The sequence below is a fragment of the Leptonychotes weddellii genome, chromosome 16 (genome assembly GCF_054177405.1).
Source record: "Leptonychotes weddellii isolate Sample4059 chromosome 16, ASM5417740v2, whole genome shotgun sequence".
In the NCBI taxonomy this organism is placed as follows: Eukaryota; Metazoa; Chordata; class Mammalia; order Carnivora; family Phocidae; genus Leptonychotes; species Leptonychotes weddellii.
The window spans coordinates 41,822,747-41,843,860 of NC_138384.1; the positions used below are offsets into that span (position 1 = coordinate 41,822,747).

At 58.3% G+C, this 21,114-nt stretch overlaps 2 protein-coding genes across 4 annotated transcripts; one reads left to right on the plus strand and one right to left on the minus strand.

Moving 5' to 3' along the window:
* The first annotated feature begins 2,536 nt into the window (after positions 1 to 2,536).
* Positions 2,537 to 12,105, plus strand: GSK3A (glycogen synthase kinase 3 alpha). The gene is made up of 11 exons (XM_006750261.3): positions 2,537 to 2,891; positions 4,758 to 4,945; positions 6,349 to 6,432; positions 6,589 to 6,699; positions 8,290 to 8,420; positions 8,529 to 8,635; positions 9,612 to 9,709; positions 9,807 to 9,902; positions 10,254 to 10,440; positions 10,764 to 10,856; positions 11,410 to 12,105. Exons 1-11 carry the CDS (start codon positions 2,609 to 2,611, stop codon positions 11,481 to 11,483), a joined length of 1,452 nt encoding a protein of 483 aa, XP_006750324.3. The 5' UTR covers positions 2,537 to 2,608; the 3' UTR covers positions 11,484 to 12,105.
* Positions 10,982 to 19,597, minus strand: ZNF526 (zinc finger protein 526). Of its 3 annotated transcripts, none has more exons than XM_081806967.1 (3): positions 19,484 to 19,597; positions 17,100 to 17,197; positions 10,982 to 16,999 (listed from the first exon to the last, which is right to left on the minus strand). In XM_081806967.1, the coding sequence occupies exon 3, from the start codon at positions 16,980 to 16,982 to the stop codon at positions 14,952 to 14,954; it is 2,031 nt and encodes a 676-aa protein (XP_081663093.1). In that variant the 5' UTR covers positions 16,983 to 16,999; positions 17,100 to 17,197; positions 19,484 to 19,597; the 3' UTR covers positions 10,982 to 14,951. The 3 variants fall into 3 exon arrangements, with proteins under 3 accessions (XP_081663093.1, XP_081663094.1, XP_081663095.1); XM_081806968.1 differs by having other exon boundaries at positions 17,100 to 17,274; positions 19,484 to 19,585; XM_081806969.1 differs by lacking the exon at positions 17,100 to 17,197 and having other exon boundaries at positions 19,484 to 19,587.
* Positions 19,598 to 21,114: the final 1,517 nt, after the last annotated feature.

Genomic DNA, 21,114 nt, shown 5'->3' on the forward strand with positions numbered 1-21,114 from the left:
TCGTCTTGAAAACCCCAGCGGCTCTTCTAATCTTTAATGACTCACCTAAGCCTATTCAGTTTCTGCAAAACCACACCCTTGCTCCCTTCTACATCCCAGGATCTCGGACTCCAAATAGAAAGTCCTTTATAGAGCTCACAACACTTCATCAATTAATTCATCCTTTCAGAGACTCTCTTCATGCCTATAACCCCCAGCACTCCCCTCCCCCAGCCCCCCAGGCCTCCGAAGCTCCTTCCTGAGGCTTCTTAAACATCGCTCACCCCTTCGGGTCCCTCAGAGATCCCCTCAGTCAGCAGTAGTTTCTTGGTATCCCACAGACCTTTTAAAAACGCTCCAAATCCCCAGTCACTTCTCCACTGGACCCCAGTAAGACCCCTTACCTCTCCACGGACTCCCCTGAGCACCTCCAGACACCCACAGGCCCCTCATAGATACTTATAATCTGCCCTAGCACCCCTCAACAAACGTTCTCACCCCTGCAAACATCCTGGTAAGATTCCCTCCGACGGTAGCCCTCTGACTCCCACGGACCCCAATCCCCTTTTGGCGGTTGCCCACGAGCCGTCCACTGCGCGTGTCCCATGAGTTCTGTCCGTTAAGTAACCGCCCCCGTACCGCCCCCGCTCCGCTGCCCTTTTGGGCCTTGTTGGTCCAGTGTAGGATTTCCCAGCCTTGGGGATTGACTCAGATTTTTGCTTTTCATCTCTGAGCTGCCGTCAGAGGGCAGCAACGACCATTTGGCTGAAAAACTACAGCTCCCAGAAACACCCGCTATGGACTGCTCACAATGCAGCAGCATTCACTGAAAAGGGAGCGGAAGTATGTCCGCGCTTTGCCTTTTGGTTATTGTAGTCCGACAAGGCTTCAGCGAGACTGTCCGGCCCCAGGGGTCTGTGGGTCAGTTTGGGAATTGCAGATTTCTTGAGGCTTCAGAAAGGGCAGGACAGTTAGTATGAACATAGACTCAAATTAAGGGAAAGTCTAGAGACTCCATTTCCCATTATTCTACGAGGCAGGAGGGGCTGAGGATGATTTCATTCTAGTTCCAAGTAGTTCCGGGACACACACACACACACACACACACACACACACACACACGCGCGCGCGCGCGCGCTCACACGAACTCCGTTTCCCAGCGTCCTTTGGGGATAGTGTCTTTCCGGGTATTAATCGATAAATAGAGCAACCTAGTCCGTGCACAAAATCCGAGGCTACTCCTAACAGCCGGCTTCCTCGTTTGGGGCCCTCCTGGATCCTGTAAACTTAGGAAGCGGGAGGACGCAAAGAGCTGAAAACAGAAATTCTGTTTTCACATGTTTTAATGCTCGTCTCAGTTTCTTGGTGCAACCCACGTTGGTAGAAAAAGCTAAAATGTATTTGAAGACTATTGTTCTGAGAGACCACCGATAACTTTGTTCCCCAAATTGTTTGAGAGGGATTTTTCCTTCCTGATTTGTGGAAACTTGGAATGTTTGGACTCCCATTTTCCTGCAGCCCCTGATCAACTTCAGCTCTTTCTTGGAGCCTGGGGAGGGGAAGGAGGCGTTGAACACTCTGCAGTCTCCCGCAAGGGACTGATGTCTTTCCACCTTTGGCTCTCGCTTTTCCAAAAGTATCGATTGGACTTCACTTCCCAGCAAGCCTCTGCAGCCTCGTCTCATAAAGGGTCAGGATCCGGTCTGGACTATTACCCAGCATGCTCCGGGCTCCTGGTAGCTCCCTCCCCCTCAAACGGAGAGGCTGCCTTGAACTCCATTTCCCAGAAGACACAAAGGCTCTCTGTAGCAACTACTCTGAAGCCTTGGTGTTGACTACATTTCCCGGCAGGGACTGCGGCCTAGCATAGGAGGGCAGAAGAACGCCGTACCTACCTATTCTATTTTCTAGACTATCTCCGTAATTGCAGTGTCTACTTGAGGCTTGGGGAAGCACATGGGACTCCATTTCCCGGCGTGCTTTGGAAGTCGCGTTACACCTGCAATGCGGTGAGGGCGTGGTGACGACTCCATTTCCCGGCTTGCCTCACGGCCCGGTATCTGCGGATGCACCGGCGCCGACTCAATTTCCCACAGTGCACTTGGCGCCGATCGGCATACACAGCCAATAGACTAAATGAGCGTCTGGACTCTGTTTCCCGGCGTGCATCAGGCCTACGAAGCTCACCGAAAGAGTGGCTGCAACTACATTTCTGAAACACACTTAGGGCTTGCAGTTGCTGCAGTGGAGTGAGTGTGTGACTCTGACTCCACGTCCTAAAGTGCTTCAGAGTCCGCCGTCGACACATTCCCCTGATTTATTGCCCAGGACTCTATTTCCTGATGTGCAGCGCGACCCGTCATCCCCCGCGGTCGGCTCTGAGGCATTTGCAGACTCCATTTCCCGGCGTGCCACGCGGTTCCCTGTGCGGACCGAGGGCGGCGACGGCGGCGCGTAGGGCAGGCGGACTGCATCTCCCGGCGTGCCCCGCGGCGGGCGCTGGGCCGGAGCCGGAGCCCGAGCGGCGCGGCCTGGAAGAGGCCAGAGCCCGGGGTAGGCGGCGGCAGCGGCGGCGGCGGGGGCAGCCCGGGCAGCCCGAGCCCCGCGGCCTGGGCCTGCGCTCGGCGCCATGAGCGGCGGCGCGCCTTCAGGGGGCGGCCCTGGGGGCTCGGGCCGGGCGCGGACCAGCTCGTTCGCGGAGCCAGGCGGCGGCGGAGGCGGCGGCGGCGGCGGCCCCGGGGGCTCGGCCTCCGGCCCCGGCGGCAGCGGCGGTGGGAAGGCGTCGGTCGGAGCCATGGGTGGGGGCGTGGGGGCCTCGAGTTCCGGGGGCGGACCCAGCGGCAGCGGCGGAGGCGGCAGCGGCGGCCCCGGTGCGGGCACTAGCTTCCCGCCGCCCGGAGTGAAGCTGGGCCGTGAGTATTAGCGGCGTCCGTGGGGGGTGGAGATCAGGGTTCCTGAAGCCCTTCAGACGTCGATCAGGTTCTTCCATATGCCCAGATAGGAGCTCCAGCTCACTGGGCTTCCCAAAGATGGGATCTGAGCTCTCCCCCTCGCAGAGAAAGGGATTGAGGGGTTACCATCAATTGGAGTTTAGGATTAGAATTAGTAATCCTCAAAAAACAGAGGTCACAGATTCCTGTTCTTCCAGTACCGAGGTCTTGGATCCTTGAGCCTCAAAAACAGGAATCTGATGTTGCCATCCATTAGACAACAGGACCAGGAGTCATCGTCGCTTGCAAATGGGGCTAGAGAGTTATTGTTCCCAAAAAGAATAAGATCACCATCACCCCAAAAGGAGGGGGATCTGAATTTGCTTCCCTTTAGAGGATGGGGATTTGGAATGACTATCACATAGAAACGGATTTGGGCTTACTCTGTCCCCAAAAGATAGGGTCACGGCTTCCCAAACCTGGTATCCAGGCAGTCTGATTTTTAAAACGCAAGACCTGTTATCATCACCCATCTATAACAGAACTGTATCCCCAATGGTAGGAATTAATGGTTGCTGCTTTTTAGAAATAAGGACAAACTGGGAATCAGTGCATCCTGCAGATCAAGTCCATAGTCACTTTTCTTTGGCTTGGGGCACCTGGCTGGTTCAGTCGGTAGAGTATGCAACTCTTGATCTTGGGGTCATGAGTTCGAGCCCCACGTTTGGGGTAGAATTTATTAAAAAACAAACAACAAAAAAACTTGTCATGGTGGGTCTTTTTCCACAAAAATGGAACAGAATCAGGAAGGGTCACAGTTCCCCACAGAAGATGGATCTGAGGTTAAATCCTCTTCGTTATCCGGAGATATGGTGTCACTGGCTCTGGAAGAATAGCTATAGGATAATCTTCTTCCAAAAGACGGTGACACTGACCCCTCAAAACCGATCTGATTTATCAGTGACCTGTTTTCTTTGGGGAACTGATGAAAGGTTCCCCAAAGAAAAGGGATCACTCTTCCCCAAGAACGCCATAAAGGTTTGCTGCTGTCTAGAGAATGGAACTGGGAATTACAACTTTCCTTCAAATGCTTGAGGCCTGGATAGCCCCTTGTTAACGGAGGTCAGGTTCACCATTCCCACCACTTAGTACTTGTCCATTGGGGGTCACCCAAATACATGAAGGGGTGTGGGGCTCTGGACCACACAGATGAGGAGGTCAGGTCAGCACCTTTTCGAACCCCGAAGTATTTGGGGAAGGGCTAACTGTCCCCCAAAAGTGAGAGCCATGGCACTGGGCACTCACACCTGGAGGAGTCCTTTCTGCCACCAAAACCCAGTGGCGGTTACCAGCTCTACCAAGTAGGACTTAGAGGTCACTATCCCCCAAGCTGTCAGAAGCAAAAGTAAAAAAGCAAAAGTACCTCAGGGTTACTGCTCCGGAAAGTGGAAGAGACTGGGTCAGGCTTTCCCCAGTCAGGAGGGGACCCCAGCAGGCAATAAGCTCAAGAGTGGATAGAGTGTGAGGATGCCCTCAAACCAAGAGGGACCAGTGATTTACTGCTTACCAGCGATAGAAATTACGGCTTATCAACACTTGAACAGCAAGAGGTTTACTTGTCATTGTCCCCCCACATGAGAAATGGCAGGATTTAGGGTTCTCTGAAGGGAAGAGGAGAAAGGGCGCCTCGAGGTATCCAACACCCACCTTTGCTCAAAGACAAGGAAGGGACAAGGAGGCCCCCAGTGAGCATCCTGTAGTGATTTTCCTCCCTCCCACAGCCCTGTGTGATCGGGTGGCGGCAAGAAGGGGAAGGTCAGTGGATCGTGTGTCCCCTTTGTTCCCCAGGTGACAGCGGGAAGGTGACCACAGTGGTAGCCACTCTAGGCCAAGGCCCGGAGCGCTCCCAGGAGGTGGCTTACACAGACATCAAAGTGATTGGCAATGGCTCCTTTGGGGTCGTGTACCAGGCACGGCTGGCTGAGACCAGGGAACTGGTGGCCATCAAGAAGGTTCTCCAGGACAAGAGGTTCAAGGTAGCTTGGGGCAGATGGGGACAAGGAAGTGTGACCAGGCATGATGGGCGAGAGGGCCCTAGTGAGAGTGCTGGACTTGGGTTTCCACAGGGATCTGAACATGGGCCAGAGAAGGGAAGAAGAAGAGAGTGAATTGTGTGGAAGATGGGGGTGCGGGTTCCACGAGAGCCCAGAGCTGCTGTTTATTGGGCTTTGGGTTGGTGTGAAGTGCTTTGTAGGCAAGTTCATATTTAATTCACGTGGAGATTCTTTGAGGGTAGGTATTGGTGTGTTGCTAAGACTGAGACTCGGATAAGAGAATTAACTTGAGGGCAAGACTAGACTCTGGCTTGTCTGATCCCGAAGCCTCCCACCTTACCCACTAAGTTACCCTTCTGCACAGAGAGGGAAGGACGCTGGTAGAGGTGATGAGTGTGTTTGTGAAGGTCATGCTCTGACCCAGGTGCTTGGCAAGTGCAGGGTGAAATCCAGCCTGCCCTATGCTCACCAAACCATTGTGCCTTGGTGTGGGGCTGTATCTCCCTGAGGAAGGGGTGCCCTTTCCTCCTTCATACAGCTGTGCCCTGGAACCTAGTGGAAGCCCAGGGAACAAGGAGAAGATGGAAAAGGTGGAGGTTGAGGGCTACTTGGCGTTGTAAGGACTGGCGTTTTGGAGCGTAGGCTAGTCTGGATATAAAGGACCCGAGCCTAAGCTGGGAGGGAACCAGGTCAGGGCCTGGGTCTTGGCAGTGAGAACCCTCGGGCAGGAGGAACTCCAGAGTGTGGGTCAGAATTTGATTAGTGTTGAGTCCCAGAAGTGAGAGGGATCTGAGGGCAGGAGTTCCCGAGGCCAGAACTCAGGGGAACAGAGGATAGGGAAGAGACCAGGACCGTGTCTCAGAGAAGAGGCTGAGGCCGGACCCCCTATGGGAAGATGGAAGTCTGGAGCCTGGGACTCAGGATCCAAGTCAGGGTTCAAGGGCCCAGATGCCTCTAGGGGAAGCAATAGAGAGGAGTGGGGACCAGGGTGAATTGGGTGGCCAGTACTTGTCTTTTGTCACTCAGGCCTTGTGTGGCCATGTCATCTGATTATTCAAGACAAGCTGGAAAACTGAATTTATATGTGAAGACATTTGATTTTCGAAGGTCAGCAATAAATCGGACACTTTTGAATGGTGGGCTGAAAAAAAAAAACCCATCTGTAGGTTGGGTTTAGCCCATAGGCCTCCAGCTTGTGTGTAAGGGGAATGGGTTGGGGTGAGGAATTAGGGGCTGCCCCAGAGGGGCCCTGGAGCTGGGATGCGAGGAGTCAGCGCCTGGCTCCGTTGGCAGGAGTGGAGGAGCAGGGCTGTGGCAAGGGGCGCCAGGGAGGGGAGGCAGGGAGAGTCGGCTGTTGTCTGAGGCGCTTTCTGTTTGCTTCCAAGAACCGAGAGCTGCAGATTATGCGTAAGCTGGACCACTGCAATATCGTGAGGCTGAGATACTTCTTCTACTCTAGTGGGGAGAAGGTGAGACCTTGGGTGTGCGGGGGAGTCCTCCACCCGTGTTCCTGCCTGCCTTTTCCTGTGACTGCCAGTCCTTCCCCCGTTACCCCCACGAGCCTTCCCTCCCCTTCCCCACCCCGTTCCTCACAGTGCCTCACACCTCTCCTTTGCACTCTGCAGAAAGACGAGCTTTATCTAAATCTGGTGCTGGAATACGTGCCCGAGACAGTGTACCGGGTGGCCCGCCATTTCACCAAGGCCAAGTTGACCATCCCTATCATCTATGTCAAGGTGGGCAGGCAGGCAGGCAGGCTGTTGGGACCCAGGCCTACAAAGCCAGGGACCCTGGATCCTCCTGTCTTCTGTGGGTTCCCTCATTCTCCAGATTTATGTTGCTGTCTGTAGACTTTGCGTTGCTCGTCCTTGTCTCCATAACCACCATAGACGGAGCTTGCCCAGTGCTGGGCAGGCCACCCTGAGGCCTGACTGAATCAGGGAGGCAGGCTGACTGGGGTCTGGGGAGACTGCAAGGGACCTGCTCGGGTCCACCGTGGGAGCCCGGCGGCACCAGTGGTGTTGGTGGAGTTAGCTCGGAATTGGGCTGGGGCCTGAGAATGCCGAGGGAGAGACACTGAGGTCCGAGTCCTGGCCTTCGGAGCCTTGGCAGAAGGGGGTGGGAAGGAGGCAGGGCTGGAGGAAAGCCTGCCTCTCCATCGTCTGTGCAGGCTCATTCCCCAGGGCCTGGTGCTGTGGCCCGGGTGTTACTCTCCTAGCTGGTGTTTGAATGAATGGGTGAATGGATCAGAGAGCTGAGGGCTGATGTGGAGAGTAGAGGCTGCAGCCGCCTTCAGCATCGGGAGGAAGTGGGTGGGTTCAGGTTTGATGAAGGTCGCTCCTCCTGCCGGTCTTAAGAACCCTGGGCCCAGGTGGGCCACAGAGCTCTACTGGTGGTTGGTGTTGGGGGACTCTGCTTCCCGGGAGGGGAGTCCTCTGGTTTGGTGAATCCCTACCATGGCTGCCTGTGTGCTGAACCCAGCACCGAGCAATTCCAGAAGCCCAGTTGACTGAGACCAGACTTTGTTCCGGGAGAGCTCTGTTTAGCCGAGCGGACAGCTGTTGTCACAAAGAACTATAAAACGACTAGCAACTGCCATATTAGAAGGAGCACAGGGAATTCTGGAAACAGGCCCCCAGGCCTGCCTGCTTTGGGGGATAAGAAGGATCAAGGAAGGCTTCCCGGAGCTCATCAGGTGCAGGGTGAGGAAGCGGCATCTCTAGCCAAGGGCAGCGGAAAGAGAGGAGGAGGGGGGCCCGGGAAGCTGGCCTGAGCATTTACTGTGTGCTGGGCACTGGTCTAGGCCCTGGGGGACGCGGCGGCGGAGATGAACACACCAAGATCCCTGCTCTCTTGGCACTTATGTTGTAATCAGTGGGAGGGAGAGTGGCAGGAAAATCCAGCCGGAGAGAGGCTAGTCCGTGGGTGGTTTTGACTGGCAGACGAAGGAGGCTGAGCCCTTCCTATAGCCGGTGGTTTTGGAGCTGAGTGACTGACTCCCACAAGGCCTTCCTGACGTCGGGCTTCTGCTGAGGTGTGTGGCCGAGGTAGCATTCTTGAAGTGGGGAGCGGCAGCGGCCCGGATGTTGCAAATGCCCCATCGTGAACTTACGGAATCGGAAACTCTGGGAGCGGGACCCAGGGGTCCCTGTTTTAACAAGCCCTTGCAGTGATTCTGGCACACACTAAAGCTTGAGGTCCCGGGGGCAGCAGGAGAGATTTTGAGCCCGGGAGAGGAGCACGGGAGGGCCCTGGAGGCCGGGAGGGCCCTGGAGGCCAGGCGGGCGGAGCTGGGCTGCAGCTGTGCTGTCCCCTGCCCCTCCCAGGTGTACATGTACCAGCTCTTCCGGAGCTTGGCCTACATCCACTCCCAGGGGGTGTGTCACCGCGACATCAAGCCCCAGAATCTGCTGGTGGACCCCGACACTGCTGTCCTCAAGCTCTGCGATTTTGGCAGGTGGGCCTGACCTGGAGTGCACTGGTTGGCCGAAGGGGCGGTGGGGGGGGGGAGGGGGGACACTCCAACCCTCGCCTTCTGTTTACTCCTGCCCCTCTCTTCCCACAGTGCAAAGCAGTTGGTCCGGGGGGAGCCCAACGTCTCGTACATCTGTTCTCGCTACTACCGGGCCCCGGAGCTGATCTTTGGAGCCACTGATTACACCTCATCCATTGGTCAGACTTACGGGAGGGCGGGGGTGGGCAGCGGCAGGTGCAGCAGCTTTTGCGTTTTCTGTGGGCTGTGGGCCGCGCTCGGTGATACAAGCCTAACCTGTGTTCTTTTATCCAGTCCTCCCAAACTTCGGGGGGCGATGCTGGCGTCTTGCTCGCTTCACGGACGAGCAGGCTGAGGCGGAGAGCGGTGAGGCCGCCTGCCTGCATTTGCCCCGCTGGGGCTGGGCAGGGCTGGGCTCTGAAAGCTGACCTGACTTCAGAGTCCACTCGGGCTCTGGAACCTCCCAGTCTGCCCTCTCCTCCCGGCCTGGGGGGGGAACGGGCTGAGGCCCCGGGGAGGGGCTGCCGGTGACGTTGGAGCCGAGGCTTGCCAGCCCGAGGGTGTGACATGCTCATCTCACCAGGCCTCCGGGGGCCGGCCCCGTTGGTGGGGATGACGGTGCTACCTTCCAGGCTTGAGGAGAGGGCGTGAGGGGGTTGGGAGAGAACACTCAGCAGCAGTGTGAACTGTGTGGTTCTTAGGGGTGAACTTGTGCCTCGGGGGGTCGAGGTACAGAGCAGGGAGGGGCCGAGAGTACCAGCCTGTAGCCGTTCCCGTGGGCAGGATAGAGCCTGGGCCCAGGACTTCAGGCTGGACCTTCCCGAGGCCCAAGAACACAGAGGTCTGTGCTAGCTACATTGGGCTGGCTGGAGGCTGGAGGTAGAGCAGGGGCTTCCTGGGGTCGCTGCGGGGAGAGAGGCAACAAAGGTGGCAAACACTTGGATCGCAGAGTGCGGCGCCGTCAGGCAGACATGGAGGTTCAACAGCGGGCTCCCGTGTCCCTAAACCCTGCAGGACCTTGAGCAGGGTGCTTCTTCTCGGGGCCAAGTGAAAATGGGGCTCCCTCCTGGCACCCTCAGGATGACTGTGGGGGGAGAGAAGCGTTGGCAAGGGGATGGGTGGGGCAGCCCTGACCCTCCCCGCATTCCCCCTCAGATGTGTGGTCAGCTGGCTGCGTACTGGCCGAGCTCCTCCTGGGCCAGCCCATCTTCCCCGGGGACAGTGGGGTAGACCAGCTGGTGGAGATCATCAAGGTGAGGGCACGGCAGGGTGGGCAGGGGTGGGCAGGGATGGGCAGGGATGGGGCTGAGGGATAGGGGCTTTGGCTCAGACCCGTCCCTTCTTCTCCAGGTGCTGGGAACACCAACCCGGGAACAGATCCGAGAGATGAACCCCAACTACACGGAGTTCAAGTTTCCCCAGATTAAAGCTCACCCCTGGACAAAGGTGGGACGGGGCTAGGGGCTCAAGCAGCATGGCCGAGGTCCCCTTTGGAGGCCAGCTGGTCTTGGGACCTGGCTATAGAGTCAGGGCTTGGGAATGGGGCCGTTAACTCATCAGATTTCAAAGTTTATGGCATCTCCCATCCTCCGGAAGTTGAGGGTCCACGGTAAGTTTGAGTGCCATTTCTCTGCTGGGGAAACAGGCTCCCTGCAGGGCCTGTCCCATGACGGGACCCCCGCGAGCTGCTCACCCCAAAGAACGTGGTTTCCCCTCAGTGGTTGTGCCTCGTATGGGAAGTGGGGGTGCGGGAGTCCACAGTGCCTGGGCGGCTCACCCTCCTGACCACCCCCTAAGGTGTTCAAATCTCGAACGCCGCCGGAGGCCATCGCACTCTGCTCGAGCCTGCTGGAGTACACACCGTCCTCAAGGCTCTCCCCTCTGGAAGCCTGCGCCCACAGCTTCTTTGATGAACTGCGATGTCACGGAACCCAGCTCCCCAACAACCGCCCGCTTCCCCCCCTCTTCAATTTCAGTCCTGGAGGTGAGGGCACGGCTTGGGATGCAGGGAGCCGGAAGGGCAGGCAAAGGTTGTGGAGGAGGGCTTGGTGTTAGAGAGAGGAGCGGGATGCTGAGGGAGGGGCGCTCGGGAGATGCCCCCGATGCCGGAGCCTCGAAGCTGCTTCACCCGGGCTCTGCGGTCACGTGTGCTGGGCCCCTTCTGGTTTGTCGTTTAAAGCGTTCAGTAGCTACACGTGTCAGCTGGCCTTGCCAAGAGCTGGGTTGCTACCTGGTGCCCCTTTCTAACCCCGACCCCGTCTCCCAACACCCCGCCTCCTGACTGGGCATGTCCAATCCTGTCTTTAGAACTCTCCATCCAACCATCTCTCAACGCCATTCTCCTCCCTCCTCACTTGAGGTCCCCAGCGGGCACTGCCTCCCTCACTCCATCCTCACAAGGTAGGTCGGGGGCCCTCTGCTTCTCAGCCTGGGAGGCCAGCCTGTGCCTACAGCCCTGGGGAGTTCCCCGCACGGGTGTGGAAATTGTTGACATCTGATAGCATACACGTGAACAGCCACCTTCATCGGGTCTGATTGCCTGTATTTGTGTTTTAAGTGCCAACTGGAAAACCAAAGACCTAGGTCTGGCTTGCACAAACAAACAAAACGTTAAATTTGTTGTCCACATTTAAAAATTGAGGGCACTGCATGTTACAAATCCAGATTTCCTATGTCTCTTGGGGAAGAAAATCCGACTGGGCAGCAGTGGGCCTGCCTTTCCTCAGGGCAGTGCTGTGAGTTGGGGCCAAGTTTTAGCCACCCTCTCTTCTGTGGGGCCCGGCTGTTTGGTGAGTCACTCAGTGAGCAGCCTGGCCCTTTGGCGTCCGAGTATGCAGCGCTGGACCTAGAGCGGCAGCTGTCCATTTCTGATGTAGCATCCCCCACTGGGTTCCTGCTCTTGGGGGAGGTCTGAGAGGCAAAGGGTAACTGTCTGCTTTTTCCTCCCCCTCAGCTTTAAGTGAGGCTCAGACCGGCTCGGACTGGCAGTCACCTGACGCCACAGCTCCCCTCACTAACTCTTCCTGAGGGCCCCACCAACAACTCTTCCATCTGGGAGCCCCCAGTGGGGCTGGGAAGGGGGACCATAGCCCATCAAGCTCCTGACCTGGCTGGGCCCCTAGACTAGAGGGCAGAGGTAAATGAGTCCCTGTCCCTACCTCCAGTCCCTCCCTCACCAGCCTCACCCTATGGTGGGCTTTTTAAGAGGATTTTAACTGGTTGTGGGGAGGGAAGAGAAGGAAGGACAGGGGGTTGGGAGGCATGAGGACCTCCTACCCCCTTGGCCCCCTCCCCTCCTCCTAGGCCTACACTCCTCCAACCCCTCCTCCCTTCCTGTGTCCCTTGTAAATAGAACCAGACCAGCCCGTCTGCTCCTCTTCCCTTCCCGCCCCCCCCCCCTCGGGTGTAAATAGATTGTTATAATTTTTTTCTTAAAGAAAACGTCGATTCACACCGTCCAACCTGGCCCGTCCCCCTTCTACAGCTGTGTCCCCCCTCCTGTCCTCGGCCCCTAAGATCTCCTCCCTCCTCTCCCCACCCTGGAGGGCTGAGGGGGTGGGTGTGGGGGAGCTCCCCATGTCTTAGTTTCCACAGTAAGGTTTGCCTGTGTACAGACCTCCGTTCAATAAATTATTGGCATGAAAACCTGCTTCCTGTCTGGTTGCCTTGTTTCCATGGAGGTGAGGGAGGTGCCCTGAGGGGCTGTGCTGGGTCAGGACCTCTCAGGCAGGGGCACCGTGGACAGTGAAGCCAGGCTGGGCTGCCGGAGGCCTGAGTCCCGGCCCTGGCTCACGTGCCCAGCCTCCCCGGGCCTCCGCTCTCCTTCACACATGCGATGAACAGAGTCTGGCTCATCCGCTGCAGAGGCCTCGGGGGAGCCGGCCTCATGGACCCTGCCATCGTCCTCTTCTGCCTCAGGAGGGAGGCAGGCACTGTCCTCCCCAGGTGACAGTTGAGAACTGGGGATCAGGGGTCAAGGCCATAGAAAGTGGCAGAGTCAAGACTTGAACAGAGGGCTCTGTGTCCCACAGCCCGAGCTACCTGCTGCTTCACGCGACAGCAGATGACACGTAGTCACTCAGGCCAAAACAGCCTGGATGTAGACTCGTAGTGGGCACGGACATGGGCAGAGGAGCAGTCCTTAAACCCTAACAGATCTCCAAGCTTTCATTTCTGTTTCAAACAGGGCACATACCTGGCCCCCATCTAGGGATGCTGGGAAGCGACAAGCCTGGGAAGGTTGGTGCAGAGAACTTGGCTTCTTCCCTTGCTTTGAAAACATGCTGGGGCCAGATGGTGGGGCCAAGGGCAGAGGGAAATGGCATCTCTTACATGTGGTGCCAATAGTATGTGAGGGCAGGAGGCCCCGGAAGTGGAAGGAGGCCTGGGGAGGAGCAACTGATATGTCCTCCACTGGACTTCAATTGTGAAGAAAAAGGGAATGAGTTTGTCGTCGTTTTAAGTAAGCTATGTCCACTGCGGGGGGTGGGGGGCGCACTCAGCTTGAACTCACGACCCCGAGGTCAAGAGCTGCATGCTCTACTGACTGAGCCAGACAGGTGCCCCAAAAGGGGAATTCTGAACATGTCCCAAGAGTTCAGGGGCTGTTCCTGTGGTACCTGGACTCTCCAGTCTGCTTAGGCCAGCCCCAGGGGTAACTATACTGCCCAGAACAATCCCTGGCCTTCCCCGCTCGATACCCTCTGGATACCACCTTGTTTGTAAGATGAATACATACAGCAAGTAGACCAGAGACGGCAGCAGGGCTGGTCCCCTTGCCTCCCTGCTGCTCACAATTGTTCAGCCACGAGGTCACTGAGGTGGTCCCTGACCCTCCCTCCCACTCCTGTGGCTTCTGCCCTAGTCTGATCCCATCCTTTCCCTCCTAGACCATCTTCGGCCTCCCCCTGGCTCCACCTTCATGCCAGGAAGCCCTAAGCCCCACTTTTGACCCTCTCTTCCCCCCTATCCCACCCTGCCCCAACTTCTGGGGCAGGCTTTCCCTGCCTTCCCAGGTCCGGGCCTGCCTCCCTCCCCGACAACTCTCAGCCATAGCCTCCCGTGCCTCAACACCTCGCTCTGTAGAGGCCCGGCGGGAGCTTGCCCCAGGGACCTGCCATAAATCATCTGCTGCTGTTTAGAGAAGGAAGGACTGCCACCTTAGGTAACCTTTGAAAAGGTTGGGGATCCCCTCCTATTCCTAAGACCTTTGATCTTTTGGGGGCCCCAACAAACCCCAACTGCTCTGTGACGCCAGCTCACTTTTCCTCCAGCTGTAGCAAACCCTCCTCTGGGCGCCGCCCCCCTCCCCCCAGTCTCAGGTCACACTCACTCAGCAGTACTGCTTAGAGACATGGGCTGAACGGACACCCTGGATTCAAATCTCCGCGACACTGCTGCCTACTGTGAGACCTTGGGTGAGTCTCATCCGTACAACAGGGCTAACGCTGAGATCACCTCACAGGCCTGCTGGGTCACAATCCGTGAACGGCGCTGACCGCGTGCCTGCCACGGCTAGGCAGCCGCGTTCGCTGTTATTGTAGCTGTGAATAACTGGACGGTCTCCAAGCAGACCAAGAACTCACCCTCCTCTGCGGTGCTGTCTGCCTATGTTCTCTTCCTCTTTCGCTACCAGATTCCTAGTGTTCCCTCAAGGACTACCTCCTTCGGGGTGGGGGGAGGGGCGGGGGGGGAGGAGGGGTTGTTCCCTGCTCTGGGATCCCACTGTCTCTGCACATCCCCATCACAGCCCTGAGGACGGCGGGGCTGAGATCTGCCTGCTCCCCAGGGGCAGGGCAGAGGCCTGACTCCTCTCCGGCCCCCAGCATCGCCCAGCATGTGCGAGGGGGGCCTGAGGACTCCAAGGCTGAATGAATCAACAAGACACACTCAAGAGAGCAAGGCCATCTGTACTTGGGTGCTCCTCCTGCCCCGCCGTGTGCCTCCTGGGGCAGCGCCTGCCTCTGAGTCATCATCCCTGGGGCTCCGGCATTTCCTTCGACATTGTCAAAAGGGAGCTTAAGGGAGCCCAGAGAACTCAAGTACCTTTCTCCACCAGGCAGAGCCAAGTCCCGGTGCCCCGGGGTCCAGGGGAGGGGAGGGCTTGGGGACGAGCGAGAGCCTGAAGAGGCATACGACGGTGCCCAGCACCGATCTGGCGCGTGGTCGGGGCTCAGGAAAGGTTACCTGACGTTGCCGGGCACCAGGGTGATGGATGCAGAGCCAAGAGTCTTGGCGAGCCCTGTTTTGCAACGCAGTGGGGTGACCTGGGACGGATCGCCATCAGGCCTCAGAGCTTCAGTTTCCCCACAGGCAGAGAAAAGTGGCAAGAGACACCAGGGCAGGGCCCTTGTGAGGAGTCCGGGGGTACGAGGCCAGGGTGGATCCCGGCACCCAGTGGGTGCCGGAGCAGCTTGCCGGGGTGCGGGTGGGGGGGCTCCCCTCGCCCCCCAGAGGGGCCCACAACGGCCATCTCACTGCTGCTCCCCAGCCGTGTCACACGAAGGCCGTGTCCAACTGCAGGAGCCCGCCCGCCTCACTGGCCCCCAGTGCCGCCTGGCACAGCTGCAGCGTGTCCTCCAGCGCCAGCGGCTGCGACGTCTCGATGATGGCGATGGTCTCCCCGAGCTCGGTGCACATGATAGTCTGCTGAGGCTCGGGCGGCGGCGGCGGCGGCGGGGGGGCGGGGGGCAGGGATTGCGGCGGCGGCGGCGGCGGGGGCCCGGGGCGGGCGCGGGCGTGGACGCGCTGGTGCAGCCGCAGGCCGGCCAGGGCGTGGAACCAGCGGCCGCAGGTCCCGCAGTAGTAGGGGCTCTTGTTGTACAGGCCGGGGCCGGGAAGGCGGGGCGCGCGCGCGAAGGCCACGGGCCGCAGGTGCAGCCTCCGGTGCTGCTGCAGGTTGGAGCTCTGCGTGAAGCGCTTGCCGCAGTCCAGGCACTGGTAGGGCCGCACGCCCGTGTGCGTCAGCTGGTGGCGGCTGAGGTTGGCCAGGGAAGCGAACGTCTTGCCACACGAGTGGCACTGGAAGGGCCGCTCGCCCGTGTGCGTCCGCAGGTGGTTGCGCACGTGGACCAGCTTCTTGAAGCCCTTGCCACACACGCCGCAGCGGTGCCGCCGCTCGGGGGGCCCGTGGACGGCGCGCCGGTGCCGCGAGAGCCGGGAGGCCGAGGCGAAGGACTTGGAGCACTGCGGGCAGGGCAGCTGGGCGGGCGGGGCAGGCGGCGGCGGCGGCGGCGGCGGCGGCGCAGACTCGGCGGGCACCGGGGAGGCCGCCGCCGCCGAGGGGGGCGCCCCGCTCTTGCCGGCGTGCGTGCGCCGGTGGTAGAGGAACTTGGTCATGTTGCTGAACGTCTTGCCGCAGCGGCAGCGATGCAGCGGGTTGGCGGTGTGAGCCCGCCGGTGAGCCACCAACGTGAGCTCGGTGCCGAAGCCGCGGCCGCAGTCCACGCAGAGGTAGCGCGCTTCGCCGCGGTGCAGCCGCAGGTGCTGCTCCAGGGAGGCGGCCTTCTTGAAGACCTTGGAGCAGGTGGTACACTCGTGCGTGCCCCCGATGTGGGCCCGCCCGTGCGCCAGCAGCCGGTTGGCCGAGCTGAAGCTGCGCTGGCACTGGGTGCAGTGGAAGGGGTGGGCCGCCGATGCTGGGCCGCGGGAGGCCCGCCGGTGTCGCCGGCGCGCCTCCGCGGCCGTCCAGGGTTGGGGACAATCCGCACAGCCCTGGGCCCGGCCGGCTGTGGACCTGTCGCCTCCCGTAGCATCCTCACCGACCTCTGCCGCCACCTCCTCTTCCTCCTCTGTGTCTTCCTCTGTGTCTTCCTCCTCCTCCTCTTCCTCCTCCTCCTCTAGCCCGTTGCGCTCTTCTTTCTCTAGGGAGTCAAAGTGGGTGCCCTGATGCTCCAAGAACTCCTCGGGAGTGGCACAGAGGGTAGAGCACTCGGGACACTCGTAGGGCTCCATCTTAACTTCGGGTGGAGCGGGGGGTGGCGGGGGTGGCGTCGGCGGGGGCAGCGGGGGCGGCCCTGGTGGCTCGGTGGCTGCAGCAGAAAGGTGCCGGGCCTTGCGATGAGCCACCCACAGCTCAGGCGAGGGGAAGAGCTCCTGGCAGTCCCCGCACTGGTACTGGATCTGGCTTGCAGACTCCCGGAGGTGGGCGTCCTGGTGGGCCAGGAGCTCGCCGGGGGACAGGATGAGCTGGTTGCACTCCCCACACTGGAAGGGCCCTTCCTCAGGCCCTGCCATGAGCTCGGGCTCCAGGCCAGGATCCTGGGCGGCCAGTGCCTCGTCCTCAGTGACAGTGGGCACATGCTGTTCCTGGTGCGAGAGGACTTCCTCCAGCGTGTTGTAGAGACTGCCACACTCAGAGCACATGAACTGGTGATGCTGGAAGAAAAGGGACGAGGCCAGCGCCTCCCCAGGTGTCATCTCGGTCACCTCTGCTGACATCTCCCCGAACATCGGTGTTGACGTCTCCACGGCCCCTGGCGACATCTGCGTGGGCAGCTCAGCCACCTCAGCCGCCACCTCTGCCATGGTGGGGGGGGCAGTGCCTGGAGAAAGCAGGGGGAGCTGGTGAGACATCAGGAACCCAGGGGCGGCGGGGGCGGGGGGGGGCGGCTCAGGACCTTCCCCGCTCGTCCCCTCACTCACCAGACTATCAATCAGCAAGCCTGGATCCAGTGCTGGTACCTCAATTTTCAATGAACATGTGACTCCGAAGCGGATGCACACCCCGTGGTGCCAGACATCTGTAAGACAGCGACAGCCCCCTTCCGTCTGGCCCCTGATGCTACCGTCCCTCCTTACCCGGAGGGCCACCCGCACCCTTGAGAGAGAGAGAGAATGAGAGACAGAGAGCACGAGAGGGAGGAGGGTCAGAGGGAGAAGCAGACTCCCCGCCGAGCAGGGAGCCCGATGCGGGACTCGATCCCGGGACTCCAGGATCACAACCTGAGCCGAAGGCAGTCGCTTAACCAACTGAGCCACCCAGGCGCCCCACCTGCACCCTTTCTAAGAACACGTGTCTCTTTACGCCTCTTGACCTTTGCCTGGATGGTTTTCTCACTGGGCACCACCTTTCCTCCTGCCATATGGACACATACAGAGCAGCAAAGAGTTCAAGAGCACAGGCTCCTGGACCAGACTGCCCTTGGCTTGAATCTGAGCTCCAGCACATTATTAACTTTCTCTCTCTGATGCTGTTTTGTCACCTGTGAAAGGGCGTAAAAGTAGTGCTGACCACAAAGGCCCTGGTGCCCGAGAAAGGTCAGACAGAACCATGACTTGTGGTTCTCCAGAACTGTTGTTCCTGAACCCGAAGTCTTTCCTGTTACTATTCCTTCTGCCGAGAAAGTTCTCTCCTTTTCTGGTCTAGCAAAACCGTGCCCAGCATTTCCTTTGTGAAGACTTTTCTGACATCTCTACATCCTCAGGGGGATGTCCACTCCTTTTTTTTTTTTTTTTAAAGATTTTATTTATTTAACAGAGAGAGACACAGTGAGAGAAGGAACACAAGCAGAGGGAGTGGGAGAGGGAGAAGCAGGCTTCCCGCCAAGCAGGGAGCCCGATGCGGGGCTCGATCCCAGGACCCTGAGATCATGACCTGAGCCGAAGGCAGACGCTTAACGACTGAGCCACCCAGGCGCCCAGGGGGATGTCCACTCCTGCCTCCTTGGGGTTCCTGTGGTAATCTGTGCCACCTCTAGCAAAGCCAATATCACGAGCCCGGGATGCAGTCTGTGCTCCTCTTCAGACTGAGCATGCAGGCATGGCAGGTCTGATTCACTGTAGGTGCTGATGTTACCAACAAAACCACGGACCTGGGACGGGGATCTTTAACTTCTGAACTTCCCTCTACATGCCCCCATCTCCCTTTCTACATGTGTGGGCTCAACACAACCCAGGCCTCTGAGCCACTTGAGCAAATGACGGTGCCCCTTACAACCTAGTTTCTGAATCCAACCTCCACTGTCTCCATCTCTTCTTTAACTCATCTGTTAGTGCCAGAGGGCAGGTGGAGCTCAGCTTACAGCCAGGCAGGCAAAGATGCTCATATTAAGCTCCCAGAGAGCAGGGAAGTTAGTTTTTTCATCACTGATATATTTCCAGCACCAAGAACAATGATTAGCCCACAACAGGTACTCAGTAGATATTCTGTGAATGAAAAATGCTCCCTCCAGGAAGTGAGGCCATGAGAGTCTAACTCTCCCTGCGCCCATCCCACTTCTCCCAACAGACCAACTTTCCCCATGGACCATGAACTCCCACAATAACACAGCCGAGCACATGACCCTGTTTTTAGTTGATGCCCAATACATGCTACCTGAATAAATGATTCACTAAAAGCCCAGGACTTACTTTTTCCTAACTACCTATTCCAACTCCCTCACTAATATTTGAATTGCCACGGCCCTGCACACAACAGCCACCCAATAAAGGATCTTCCTGGAAGGAGTCAGCCCGGATCCCCAGAGTTCAGTTTTTCCTTGTTTACAGCCGCACTCCAAACAGAACTCCCATCAGGCGAGGCCCAAGGCCTGGTGTAAGGCTTACACACAAAGTAGGCACCCAGTACACGTCCCTCTGGAAGGTGGCCCAAGCAACCTAAAATTTGGACTTTTTGTCTACATTCCTCCTTTCCCAATTGTGGGATTGTGTACTATTGGTGGGGAGGAGATAGGGGCTTTTTACACGGTAGACCAGTAAGTCCTCCCAGGAAAGAACCCACCAGGGGCCTGGAAGTTCAACTTTTCCGCTACACGTCCCTTTTCACCGACCAGACTTATCAACTCCGCTGCATGAGAGCGCCCTGCAGGGGTGGGGGCGGCGGGCTCCAGGGTAGGGTCCTGCACGCCGCACGAGTGGAATCAATGCTCTAGGGCACATAGGAAGGAGCGCTCTCCTTCCACTCCACGCCGCTCCCGCCCTAGCGCAGGCCCCAAGGCTCTTCGTCCCCCGGTGTCCCCTTCGTTCTACCTCAGCCCTCTCCCTACGCCCAGCGAACTCTTCCCCCGCCCGCCCCGCGGCGCCCTCACCAGTCTCTCTTGCCTCCTGCAGCCCCCGCCGCTCTTGACACAGACCCTCTCTGCTCCAGGCGTGCGGGACCCCTCACTATCCACGCCTCCCATTGGGAGGTGCTCTTACCCGTGGCAGCCAATCAGAGCCGTCAGCGAAGGGCACGCGCCCTTGCGCCTGCGTGTTGACGTTCAGGCGGGGCTCGACGAGTTTCTCCACGCACACAACTGTTCCCTGTGGGCGGAGCTTGGGGGGGGGGCGGCTCAGGCAAGCGCCTGCGCAGTTCTTCTGGGCTGCCCTGCCAAAAATCAGTTAAGTGGTGAGAAGTGGGCATCATTGGAAAGCGACGAGTGAACTGGGTGGCCGGAGACCTTGACAGAGGTGTTATTTTGTAGCTGAAGAGGCTGAGCATCTCTGAGAGCATAGCTTTGGAGCCAGACACACTTGGCGTACTTCTCTCAGGGCCTCTCTTTTACTCTGTGTAAAATGGGCTTGAATCACATCCACCTCAAAGGCTGTTGAGGGGTTGAATGAAATCAGACACGTAAAAGCGCTCAGCACTGATACACTGTGGATGCTCACTATAACCCATCTAACATGGACGTAGTCCTTCCCAGTTTGTAAAATTGCTTTCCCTTCCCTCCCACTCTTCACTTGATTTAACGATAGTCACTTATCGGGCGCCTACTGTGTGTCTGGCCCAGGAGTAGGCCTCAATAGGTGACAGTTGACATTAGAGATAGGGACTCTTCCAAGGTCACTGCTGCAGCCCAAGCAGAGCCAGTGCTGAGGCAGTGCCAGGCAGGACCTAGGTCCCCTGCCTTTCAAGGGGAGATAATTCAGGGGTGGGAACCACTCTGGAGAGACTTGTTTCAAGGTATGTGCGAGCCCTGACCTTGAGTCACCTAAGTGTGTGTGTTGGGGGTGTGGCCACCATGCCCAAGGCTCCGCCTCAGGGGAGCTGCTCAGACATGCAGCCTGGACTCCAGTTCTCTTGATAGGGACCTGCCCTCGCAAGAGTGCAACTTGTAGGTGCAGGTTAGAGAGGGGGTATTGGGAGGCTGAGATTGGAAAGGGTTGTTGGGTGGGTGGGGGGCATTTGAGACAGGAAGAGGCTGTAATAGGGGACTGTGATGGATGCCATCAGGAAGTGAACAGTCAGGATGGAGGGGCCTGTTGCAATCGGGAAGGAGGTATTGGTTCCTAACATGAGATGGGGGAGCTTCCTTGTCTTGATCAGGGGAAGGAACTTGGGAGGATATAAGGCGACAGTTCAGTATCAATGAGGAACACAGGGGAACACAGTATCAATGAGGAACACAGTATCAATGAGGAATCAGATGGGGCTTCTGTTGGGTGAAAGGAGATTCCATTTGGGGTCATGAGATGGCACGGTTGTGACGTAGGTTCCTGGTTGCCATTAGGAGTAAGGGGCAGGCTGATGGAGGAGCGTGCAAGTCCAGATCATAAGGGGTCTGGGAGCTATTTGAAGCCAGGACGGTTGCTATTGTGGTCCTTTGCCTTGGGCAGCTGGGAGCAGTGGTAATGTGGGCGTCTAAATCATGTTTAGGATGGGGCTGTAGTCCATGAGATGAGTATTTCCAACAGGGCTTGACGTGGGGCAACAAGGACCCAGCGGCTTAAGTCACGG